Source organism: Gadus chalcogrammus, chromosome 5 (genome assembly GCF_026213295.1).
Source record: "Gadus chalcogrammus isolate NIFS_2021 chromosome 5, NIFS_Gcha_1.0, whole genome shotgun sequence".
Lineage (NCBI taxonomy): Eukaryota > Metazoa > Chordata > Actinopteri > Gadiformes > Gadidae > Gadus > Gadus chalcogrammus.
The window spans coordinates 13,537,112-13,548,460 of record NC_079416.1 but is presented as its reverse complement, the minus strand read 5'-3'; the positions used below and the strand labels follow the sequence as shown (position 1 = coordinate 13,548,460).

At 52.7% G+C, this 11,349-nt stretch overlaps 1 protein-coding gene across 1 annotated transcript in view; it reads left to right on the top strand.

Annotated features, from left to right (window-relative positions):
- Positions 1–9,048, top strand: part of LOC130382122 (protein unc-79 homolog) — a 24,991-nt gene extending 15,943 nt beyond the window's left edge. Inside the window, exons 14-28 of the mRNA XM_056589732.1 lie at positions 168–206; positions 586–698; positions 800–885; positions 1,328–1,501; positions 1,842–1,910; positions 2,704–2,814; positions 4,841–4,945; positions 5,039–5,116; positions 5,267–5,356; positions 5,469–5,644; positions 6,209–6,392; positions 6,990–7,193; positions 7,498–7,575; positions 7,677–7,718; positions 8,395–9,048. Coding sequence (XP_056445707.1) covers positions 168–206; positions 586–698; positions 800–885; positions 1,328–1,501; positions 1,842–1,910; positions 2,704–2,814; positions 4,841–4,945; positions 5,039–5,116; positions 5,267–5,356; positions 5,469–5,644; positions 6,209–6,392; positions 6,990–7,193; positions 7,498–7,575; positions 7,677–7,718; positions 8,395–8,583 — 1,738 coding nt within the window. The 3' untranslated portion in view covers positions 8,584–9,048. The remainder of the gene's footprint in view (positions 1–167; positions 207–585; positions 699–799; positions 886–1,327; positions 1,502–1,841; positions 1,911–2,703; positions 2,815–4,840; positions 4,946–5,038; positions 5,117–5,266; positions 5,357–5,468; positions 5,645–6,208; positions 6,393–6,989; positions 7,194–7,497; positions 7,576–7,676; positions 7,719–8,394) is intronic.
- The last annotated feature ends 2,301 nt before the right edge of the window (positions 9,049–11,349 follow it).

The following is an 11,349-nucleotide window of genomic DNA, read 5'->3' as shown; positions in this document are numbered from 1 at the left end:
ACACACACACACACACACACACACACACACACACACACACACACACACACACACACACAGACAACCGTGATTTAAATGATGTTTCGTAACCCCCTGCCTGCCTATATAGCTCATGCATAATTCATCCCTGAGTAGGCTGATCGCTTGTGCTTTGAATTCCCTCTCAGGTTGGCATCCAGCAACAATTTCCCTGGACAAGCAGAGAGGTAGGAGGCATCAGAGCCATTACCCTGCACTACACTCCATTACACCACCCTTAAAGCACAACACCACCTCTATGTTTAATGCATACAGTGTGTGTGTGCCTGCCGTGATTCCTCATAGCTGTGTGTGCGTGTGTGTATGTGTGTGTGTGTGTGTGTGAGTATATGTGTGTGTGTAAATGTGTGTGTGTCTCTGTGTGTGGATAAATATGTATGTGTGGTGTATGTGTGTGTGTGTATGTGTGTTTTTGTGTGTGTATATGTGTGTGTGTGTGTATTTGTCTGTATATACGTGTGTGTGTGTGTGTGTGTGTGTGTGTGTGTGTGTGTGTGTGTGTGTGTGTGTGTGTGTGTGTGTGTGTGTGTGTGTGTGTGTCTCCAGTATGCTGATCCCAGGGAACGCGGCGGGCGTGGCAAAGCAGTTCCTCCGCTGTATGTTCCATCAGCTGGCCCCCAACGGCATCCTCCCCCAGCTCTTTCAGAGTAACATCAAAGGTCCACACCCCCACTACCGGTTATTACCTCAGTATCTCTCCCATCGCTCCCTCCCCGTCTCTCTGTCTATCGATCCTCATCTCTCGCCGTCTCCTCCCCAGACGGAAGCTTCCTCAGAACACTGGCGTCGTCTCTGGTCGACTTTAACGACCTGAGCTCCGTGGCCGCCCTCAACATGTTGCTGGAGGTGGGCTTCAACGTTTTGTCTTTCTCTTCCCCGACATCAAATGTAGTGTCCGTGTTTGGCCAGCAGGAGGAGCTCTCGTCAAAGCCTGAGCGCCGTTGCTCCCTAACGGGCCTGCTGCCTTCGACGCTCAGCATGATATGTCCGCTTTCAAAAACACAAATCACTGAAGCAAACCACTTCTCGCTTGGTGCTTATCTATCAGTTTGTTCACACTAGTAAGCTGACCTAATATCAGAGATGGGACATGTAGTGGGGACGCGGCCGTGTCCACCCAACCAGTGATGGACGCTGCCAGTAACCGCTATCTACATGAGCATGCTGATTGATCAGGAGCGACTGATCACTACAATGGAAACATCTCATCATCATCTCCACCGCATCATTATTACTATTATGATGTAACCCTGTTACGGTTTGTGTTCTGCCTCCGCGGGGCTTCTAGGGGCTGAACAATAAGAAGAGTCTGCCAGCAGGGGGCACTATGCTGCACTGCCTGGACAACATCGCCACCTTCATGGAGGCCCTGCCCATGGACTCCCCCAGCAACCTGTGGACCACCATTTGCAATCAGTTCCAGACCTTCCTGGCCAAGTTGCCCTCTGTGCTGCCTCTTAAGGTATAGATGTTATCCCCCTACCTGTGGTCCTGTACCCTGGTTTCATTTCATTAGTGGGTTCAATGCTATTGGCGTTCCAAGCTCATTATCTTATGGTGCTCTTTGATCTGCATCTGCTTGCTTCGACCTATGGAGGTCAGAGGAGAGGACCGGTCGATGGGCGACTGAAGGGAAAGTCCATTAGTGCTGCTGTATGATGCGGTGCCTACTAGCTAGGAATTGGGTTGATGATGAGGCAGATATGCGATGAGGCAGCAGAGCCATGGGCCATATGCATGCATGATGATGAGATACTGAACGCTCTTCTGAAATCTCTCCCACTCCTCCCTTCCCCCCACAGTGTCCTGTGGATTCCAGTTTGAGGATCATCATTTGTCTGCTGAAGATCCCCACCACCAACGCCACGCGGGTAAGGCAGCGCATTCCGGGGAGCGTTTACAGTAGAGTTGTTCCGATACCGATCCCAGTATCGGAAATTCGGGTATCGGCGAGTACGCAATTCTATGCGCCGATCCCGATACTATCAAGGTCATTTACTATACCGGCAAAGAATAGCACAAACACTACGGTGTTATGCTGCGTTCGTTAATGGTCGTGGGTGGAAAGTCGGAATGGGAAATCTCCGACCTACATTCATTGGAGCTTCCAAGGCGGAAAAACATAGACGCTTAACTCAACGAAAACAAATGCATTATTATTATTATAGATTATGTATGTGAATAGAGTAGTTCTGATTTTTTTTTTTGACACTTCAGGAATCCGTATTGGTATCAGGAAGGAAAAAATTATATCAGAACATTTCTAGTTTACAGACCGTCCAAACCACTGCTCCTCCTTTAACCCATGACCTCCATCCTGCTCCACCTTTAACCTGTGACCCCCATCCTGCTCCTCCTTTAACCCAAGACCTCCATCCTGCTCCACCTTTAACCTGTGACCCCCATCCTGCTCCTCCTTTAACCCATGACCTCCACCCTGCTCCACCTTTAACCCATGACCTCCACCCTTCTCCACTTTTAACCTATGACCCCCATCCTGCTCCTCCTTTAACCCATGACCTCCTTCCTGCTCCATCTTAAACCTGTGACCCCCATCCTGCTCCTCCTTTAACCTGTGACCTCCACCCTGCTCCACCTTTAACCTGTGACCTCCACCCTGCTCCACCCTTGACCCGTGCCCTCCTGCTGCCCCTGGTCCTCTAGAGCCTGCTGGAGCCCTTCTCCAAGCTGGTGAGCTTCGTCATCCAGTACGGGGTCTTCAGCCTGTCCTACCTGGTGGAGCTGTGCGGCCTGTGCTACAGAACCTTCAACAAGGTACCCCGCTCTGATGTCTGTGGCTCGTCTCCACACACGCGTCACTGCGTATCGTTGGCGTCACAGCATAATCGCCTAAGTCATATTTTAATCTTGTATTTAGCGTCAAAAATAGTCAAAAAAAAAGTCAAATAGATGACTAAGGCAGATGGTGATTACGGAATGTAAAAAGCTCTCTGATTGGCTTAGGATCCAGCCAATGAGGCACAGTGAACAGCAGCGTTAGGAGAGTAGAGTAAGGTTAGATATAACAATGTGGCCAAGAAATGACTGAGGCAATCATGCTATGAGGCTAACGACATTTAGTGGCGTAGCAGGCGCTCTCTGTACGAGAGAGGATAGACTAACCACACAGAATAAAACGATTGTCGCAAACATGTCCACACAGGTTCTCTGCGGTTTTGGCAGCGTTGGCTCGGCGTTCCTCCGGGGGCAGACGTTGTGGTTGCGTGTCACACATGATTAAGTAGGCAATCAGCTCGTATTGATTAACATGATTAGTGACGGAGCCGGGGCTGGCGAGGGGGGCTCTCTGAGCACGGTGTGGCTGGAGCCAGGGCCGTCTGCCCCGTCCGGGGAGATGGATCCTCTCTCTGCCCGGCCGCTGTCCGCGCTGCATGCTTTATGTCTCCTGCAGTATTGATTCTCTACACTCTGTTTAATCCCTCAACGAATAATATCCGCCTTTCAAAACACCCGGTCCGGATGACCAATGGCTTTGTGGGGTCTGCCCCCCCCCCCCCCCCCCCCCCTGCCGTCGGTTCCCGGCGGGCGGGGCGGGGGGTGAAGGTCTGAACACCGGCTATGGAGGCGGTCGTGTAGATGGGAAAAGGCTACTCTTCTCACACCTGGGGGGGAAACTTTGAAACCTTGGTGTTGATTGGGGCGTTTGTCCCCCTGACGGGAGAAGTTGAGCTTTGCTTTGTTACTAAAAGACGCGCACAATTAACTTTTAATCAGTGCAGTGCTGCGTCCAGCAATGCACCAGGCGCTTATAAGCAAAGCAATGGAAAGGTCAGCAGCATAGCCTGCATTCCTCCAGGAGCGGGGGGGGGGGGGGGGGGGAGGGGGTGTTACACTGACACCAGTATCAGTAAACACTAATGGAAACAGAGAGAGAAAGAGAGAGGGAAGCAGAGGGATAGGGAGTCAGGATGGAGAGGATAGAGCGAGAGAGAGGGATACAGAGACACATGAGAGAGGGGAGGTGAGGAGGTAGAGACGGAGAGAGCGGGAGTGGAGGAGAGGGAGAGGCTGAGAGAAATGAGGAGGTGGAGAGAGGGAGAGTCAGAGAGAGATGAGGAGGGAGAGAGAGGGAGAGTCAGAGAGAGATGAGGAGGGAGAGAGAGGGAGAGTCAGAGAGAGATGAGGAGGGAGAGAGAGGGAGAGTCAGAGAGAGATGAGGAGGGAGAGAGAGGCTGAGAGCGATGAGGAAAGAGAGAGATGGGGAAACAGAGAGATGAGGAGGGAGGGAGAAGGAGGACAGAAGGAGAGGCTGAGGGAGATGAGGAGGCAGAGAGGAGGAGAGAGAGAAGAAGAGAGCGGTATGAGGAGAGAGAGATGAGGAAAAAGATGAGGGGAGAGGCGGGCGAGGGGAGATGAGGAGAGAGGGGATGACAGTGTGGTTTGTAAACAGGCAGCTGGGCTTTGTGTGGCAGGGATGAGCAGAGAGAGGAGTCTGTCCTCAGGGAGGGAGCAGGCAGCCTGACAGCCTCATCTGAGCTGACTGGGATTCAGGGACGAGAGATCTGGACTGGCCTAAATCTATTCCTCAGTCTCCCCTTCTCTCCGTGCATTCTCTCGCTCGCTCGCCCTCCCTCCCTCCCCTCCCCTCCCCGCCCCCTCCCTCTCGCTTCCGTGCATGTCCTTCGCTCTCTCCACTCAGGCGACAGAGTTTATGCTCCACTCACAGCATGAGTAAAGGGCGGCGATAAAGGAACAGAACATTTACTCTCTCTCTTTCTCTCCCGTTCTCCCCATCTCTCCCTGTCTCTCTCCCCCTCTCGCTGTGTCCTCTCGTACCCAGGAGAGGGATAAGTTCTACATGTCTCGCATTGTGGTGATGGAGCTCCTGCAGGCCCTGAAGTTCAAGTCCCCTCTCCCCGACACAAACTTACTGCTGCTGGTTCAGGTACCCGACCACGCTCGTCCACGGTTCCGCTGCTCCAGTGGTGAGCTTGACGTGACCCAGGGGACTGAGTGGTTGAGGATGTTCTCTGTTCAGTTTGTCTGTGCAGATATTGGAACGCGGCTGGCGGAGTCCACCATCATCCAGAAGCACATGATCTCATCGCTGCCAGTGGTAAAGCCTTCCTCACGGGTTTATTTCCGTAAAAAAGCTTCTAATGAATATCAAAGTCTCAGCAAACAACAAAGCAGAGAGCCCACCCTCTTCCCCCTGATGACGGATGAACCGAATCAATACGAGACGTGGCCTGGCCTTCTCTTTCAGTGCTCGACGGCGGCGATGGAGTGCATGCGGCAGTACACCAGCGAGCTGCTGGACTTCATCGCTGACATGCACACACTGACCAAACTCAAAGTGAGGCTCGGGTTCATGCCCTCCGTGACGCGTCCATCACCACGCCTCGTATCGGTGTCGGTAAATCTGTTGTTCCCGGCTCACCGGTCGACCCTTTCACCCCTGTTCTCAGAGCCACATGAAGGCCTGCTGCCACCCCCTGCACGAGGACACCTTCGGGGGCAACCTGAAGGTGGGCCTGGCCCAGGTGGCCGCCATGGAGATCAGCAAGGGCAACCACCGCGACAACAAGGCGGTGGTCCGCTACCTGCCCTGGCTCTATCACCCCCCCTCCGCCATGCAGCAAGGGTAAGTCATGGCCGCTATAATGGGCCACCTTATTCCCCCAGAACCGAGATGGCCGCTCGGTGAACGAAGCCAATAGTAGTGGATAGGAGTTAGCTTGTTTTTCTGCTATGCATTAGCTTGAGTTTCTCTGGTATTTGTATCAGTGTGCAAAGAGTATCTATTCACAATCTAAACAGCTTAATAATAACCATCATCTAACCATGATAGTCAGAGGTATTGTTGCGTAGCTCTCTTTTGAATTAGGCAGTAGCTTGCGTTTCTATCGGGCATTGTACCGAGTCAGTAACTTCTTCGGTGTCTAGTGGATGATATTGAACGTGCTGTTGTAGTTTGGCCGTTTAAATATAGTGCATTACGACTCAGTTTCTATGGTAATAAAGTCAGTGCGTTCAGTATCTAACTACCTGATGCGAGGCTTTATCACGTAGTGTTACGTTCTAGCTAACCTTGCCCAGTATTGTTTGTTAGCTCTGTACCAACAGCGACTCTCTCAGTGTGTTCAGCCTCTAAGTGTAACTGATGGTAGGCTATCCCTTATGTTGTCTAACCTTGTCTCGTGTCCAGGCCCAAGGAGTTCATCGAGTGCGTGTCCCACATCCGGCAGCTCTCCTGGCTGCTGCTGGGGTCCCTGACGCACTGCGCCCTGTTCCAGGGCTCCACCGCCTGCATGCCCATCCCTCTGGACGCGGGCTCGCACATCGCAGACCACCTCATCGTCATCCTCATCGGCTTCCCCGAGCAGTCCAAGGTCTGGCCGGTTGCTATTCTAACATGTCGTTATCTGACGCTATTATCCGGTGAACTCAGACACAGGCGATTAAAGGGAGGGTATGCTAATTATTTGAGAAGCATTAAAAAAAGAAATTGGCCCTTTTGATTGAACCCTGAACCTTTCAGCTGGGTTTCAAACTCTCTATCCTCTCTATCCACTAATACAAAGAAAACCAACGGTTTGTCATAAAAAAGAATCCATCTCTCCTTACTCCTCCCTCCTTTCTCTCCTCTCTCTCTCCTCTCTCTCCTCTCTCCTCTCTCCCCTCTGCCGGTGCTGGGACCCACCTCTCCTCTCTCCTTTCTCCTCTCTCCTCTCTCCTCTATCTCCTCTCTCCTTTCTCCTCTCTCCTCTATCTCCTCTCTCCTTTCTCCTCTCTCCTCTCTCCTCTCTCTCTCCTTTCTCCTCTCTCCTCCCTCCTCTATCTCCTCTCTCCTTTCTCCTCTCTCCTCTCTCCTTTCTCCTCTCTCCTCTCTCCTCTCTCCTCTCTCTCCTTTCTCCTCTCTCCTCTCTCCCGGCACTGGGACCCACCTTCTCCTCTCTACTCTCTCCTCTTTCTCGATGCCGCTGCAGACGTCGGTGCTCCACATGTGCTCCCTGTTCCACGCCTTCATGTTCGCCCAGCTGTGGACCATCTACTGTGAGCAGGCGGCGGCGGCGCCGGCCCTCCAGAACCAGAACCACAACGAGTTCTCCTCCAGCGCCATCCTGACGGGCCTGGAGTTCTGGAGCCGGGTCACGCCCAGCATCCTGCAGCTAATGGCGCACAACAAAGTGGTGAAGAGCCCGTCTGTTCCAACTCCCTCCCCTCCCTCCCCTCCCTCCCCTCCCTCCCTCCCTCCCTCCCTCCCCTCCCCCCCACCCCCCGGCCTGCCGGGAGCGCGTCTAGCTTCAATCCTTCAGATCGGGTCTTCTCGTTCAGAAAATAACGTCTAAACGGGAGATGTGCACCGAGGACATTGCGGTCGCCTCTGATGTGTAAACTCGTATTTTGGACAATTTGTGTTTTCTTTGAAAGAGTGAGACGGTAAAAGGAAAACAAACTAATGCACACATTGGCGATGCGCTGCTTCCCCTCCAGATGGTGGAGATGGTGTGCCTTCACGTCATTAGTCTAATGGAAGCCCTGCAGGAATGCAATTCAACTATATTTGTCAAGGTTAGGCACTTTGCAAGTTTCACACACAAACACACCGCAGTTGTTCGTGTGGACGTGTGAGTGTTTTAACATCTTGTGGTTTGAACATCTTGCCTTCTCAGCTCATCCCCATGTGGCTGCCCATGATCCAGTCCAACCTCAAGGTGAGCCTTTTGAACTCGCAGGTCATTCCATATATTTTGTACTCATTTATTGTATGTTTGTATGTCTTTGTACGCTTACAAATAGCACTTAGCATCATGTAGCGTCCTATCCTGGCTATCTTTGTTGTATACGGATAATGGGTTAACCATAACAATTGTTAGTGCTTGGCACTTGGTTCTATGAATATCCTTATTGTTCGGACAGCGTTATATTGTTTCTCTTTCTTCTGATAAAACCTGATTGTAAGTGGCTTTGGACAAAACGTCTGCCAAATGCCCTAAATGTGAATGTAAATGTTCTAAAACATGGACAGACAGCTCTGTTCCCTCTGAGGGGCCTGGGGGGGTCTCCCAGCGTCAGAGGGGGTCTAGGGGGTGTGGGCGGGTGTGAGGGGGTCTGAGGTGCTCTTAATGGGTCTGGGCGGGGGGTCTAGGGGGTATGAGGGGGTGTGAGGGGGTCTGAGGTGCTCTTAATGGGTCTGGGGCGGGGGGGGGAGGGGGTCTGAGGGTGTCTGAAGGTCTGCCAGGGTCTGAGGGGGTCATAAGGGGTCTGAGGGGGTCTGAAGGTCTCCCAGGGTCTGAGGGGGGTCATGAGGGGTCTGGGGGGGGGGGGTCCGATGGTGTCTCCCAGGATGTGCCATGGCTGACCCTGTCCGTGTTCCCCCCTCGTGTCCAGCACCTGTCTGCGGGGCTGCAGCTGCGTCTGCAGGCCATCCAGAACCGCGTGAACCACCAGTCGCTGCAGGGCCAGGCCCCGGGGGCCCTGCCGCTGGCCCTGCGCAAGTGGCTGCAGTGCACCCAGTTCAAGATGGCCCAGGTGGAGATCCAGTCCTCAGAGGCCGCCTCCCAGTTCTACCCCATGTGAGCCCCTCCGTGCGGCCCGCCCAGGCACTCCGGCAGGCGCCCACTTTGACCCAAGCAGAAAAATGAATCCGCATCCAAAGACCCTTAATGAGGAGGTCTGAAGCTGGAGAACCGCCAGAGAGAAGGGCCTTCAGGTTCAGGAGAGCGGTTCAGGAGAGCGCGCGGTCTTCAGGAGAGCCGACGGTCTTCAAGGTTCAGGAGAGCGGTTCAGAAGAGCGAACGGTGTTCAGGTTCAGGAGGGCGAACAGCCTTCTGGTCCAGGAGTTTCCAGGAGGCAGAAGCAGTGCCATGTCGGTCTATCAGGTGCCAGAATGTACATAAACCAACCAGAAATTGATATACCGAACATCTTTATGTTATATATAACAGAGAGTATCTGAGATGTTTATTCACTACGAGATAGATTCACACTGCGGTCTTCATAACGTTGAACTTTTTAGAATACTTGGTTGCAAGAGGATGAATAAAAGCTGTTTTTATTGTAAGTGTGTCCAGTCCTTTCTGTTCTGAGCTCAAAGACCCCCTCCCTTCTGGTGAAGGTATCAGGGTACACCTTCTGGTAACAGTGCAGGTGGGGGCGGGTTGGGCAGGGTAGAGGGTAGCCCCTTGATCTAATTTAGGTGAAACACACACACCCACACACACGCACACACACACACACACACGCACACACACACACACACACACACACACACGCACACACACACACACACACACGCACACACACACACACACACACACACACACACACACACACACACACACACACACACACACACACACACAGAAACACAGACACCGACACACACACTTACACACACACTCAGACACACACTTACACACACACAGCTGCCCTGGGTTTACCGGTAGCGGCGGAGGGCGGGGCCTCCTGGAAGAGGCCCTCAGCAGCAGCAGAGAGAGACGGAGCAGCTATCAGAGCAGGCTGTCAGGGGCCGTCAGTCATGCCGCCCCACCCCATCAGCGGGCCCATCGATCAGGGGCCGGGGAGGGGCGGTGGGGGCGCCCTAACTCGATAAGGCGGAGCAGGACATCAGAGGTAAACAAGACTACCTCCACCCCTCGGACGGAGGCGCGGGTGGTGCGGCGAGCCCGGCCTCCTCGCTGGCAGCAGCGATAGGGATTTGCCGGCGCACATACCACGTAAACAGGATTACCTTGGGCCTAATGCGGTTTGGGCTGATTAAGCATTGTAGCGAGGTCTAACGACGTTACAACAGGCCCCTCGTCTGGGGATAACAGATGAGATGACAGCCAGGCAGAGAGGAACCCTGAGCCCCGCATTAATCCTGGTGGTTCTTCAGCGGCGAGCGCTTCGTTACCAGGCGGGGAGAGTCGTCGGAACAGATGGCTCGACATTTATTAACTTTTGAGAAGATATCTCTGACCAAAGTAAGAGAGAGAGTTTTTTTTATGAGATTTTTACAAAGAACGAATAAGTGCTGTCCTCATGGTATGGATAAGGAATACACATGTGCACACGTATACACGTGCACGTACCTAAAATGACCCACGGTGAACCCAGTTAGCTGAACGCTGCTGTCGGGCCCCTGCTTATCTCTCAACTAACAGCTCTGCTTCTCGTGTGTGCGTGTGTGTGTGTGTGTGTGTGTGACACGTGTATGTGTGTGTGTGTGAGACGTGTGTGTGTGTGTGTGTGTGTGTGTGTGTGTGTGTGTGTGTGTGTGTGTGTGTGTGTGTGTGACGTGTGTGTGTGTGTGTGAGACGTGTGTGTGTGTGTGTGTGTGTGATCCAGAGTGAGGCTAGGTGTCACTGTGTACGTTTGTGTGCAAACCCACAAACACACACACAAACAAACACACACACACACACACACACACACACACACACACACACACACACACACACACACACACACACACACACACACACACACACACACACACACAGCGTGTGTTTATGTCATCCAAAGTGTCAGCTAGGTTTAATTGTGGCTATGCATATGCGTGTGGTCCTGTTCACACGTTTGTATGTGTGTGTGTTGTTGTTGTTGATGTGTGTGTGTGTGTGTGTGTGTGTGTGTGTGTTTGTGTTGGTGTGTGTATGTGTGTAATCAAGTCCCCAGGCGCTGCATCTGGGAGACACAGTCACTGTCGTGATCGTTTGAACTTGCAGCCCTCTCTAAAATGCTCTCTCTCTCTTCCTCTCTCTGCCCCTCTTCCTCTCCCACCATGCCTCTTTCCCTCTCTCTCTCTCTCTCTCTCTCTCTCTCTCTCTCTCTCTCTCTCTCTCTCTCTCTCTCTCTCTCTCTCTCTCTTTCTATCTCTCTCTCTCTCTCTCTCTCTCTCTCTCTCTCTCTCTCTCTCTCTCTCTCTCCCTCTCTCCCTCTCTCTCTCTGTCTCTCAGTCTCTATCTCTCCCTCTCTCTCTGTCTCTCAGTCTCTCTCTCTCAGTCTCTCTGTCTCTCTCCCTCCCTCTCTCTCTCTCTCTCTCTCTCTCTCTCTCTCTCTCTCTCTCTCTCTCTCTCTCTCTCTCTCTCTCTCTCTCTCTCTCTCTCTCGCTGTCTCTCAGTCTCTCTCTCTCCCTCTCACTCTGTCTCTCAGTCTCTCTCTCTCCCTCTCTCTCTGTCTCTCAGTCTCTCTCTCTCCCTCTCACTCTGTCTCTCTCTCTCTCTCTCTCTGTCTCTCACTCTGTTTCTCAGTCTCTCTCTCTCCCTCTCACTCTGTCTCTCAGTCTCTCTGTCTCTCTCTCATTAGCAGCAGCCGCAGCAGCAACAGCAGCTTATGTAA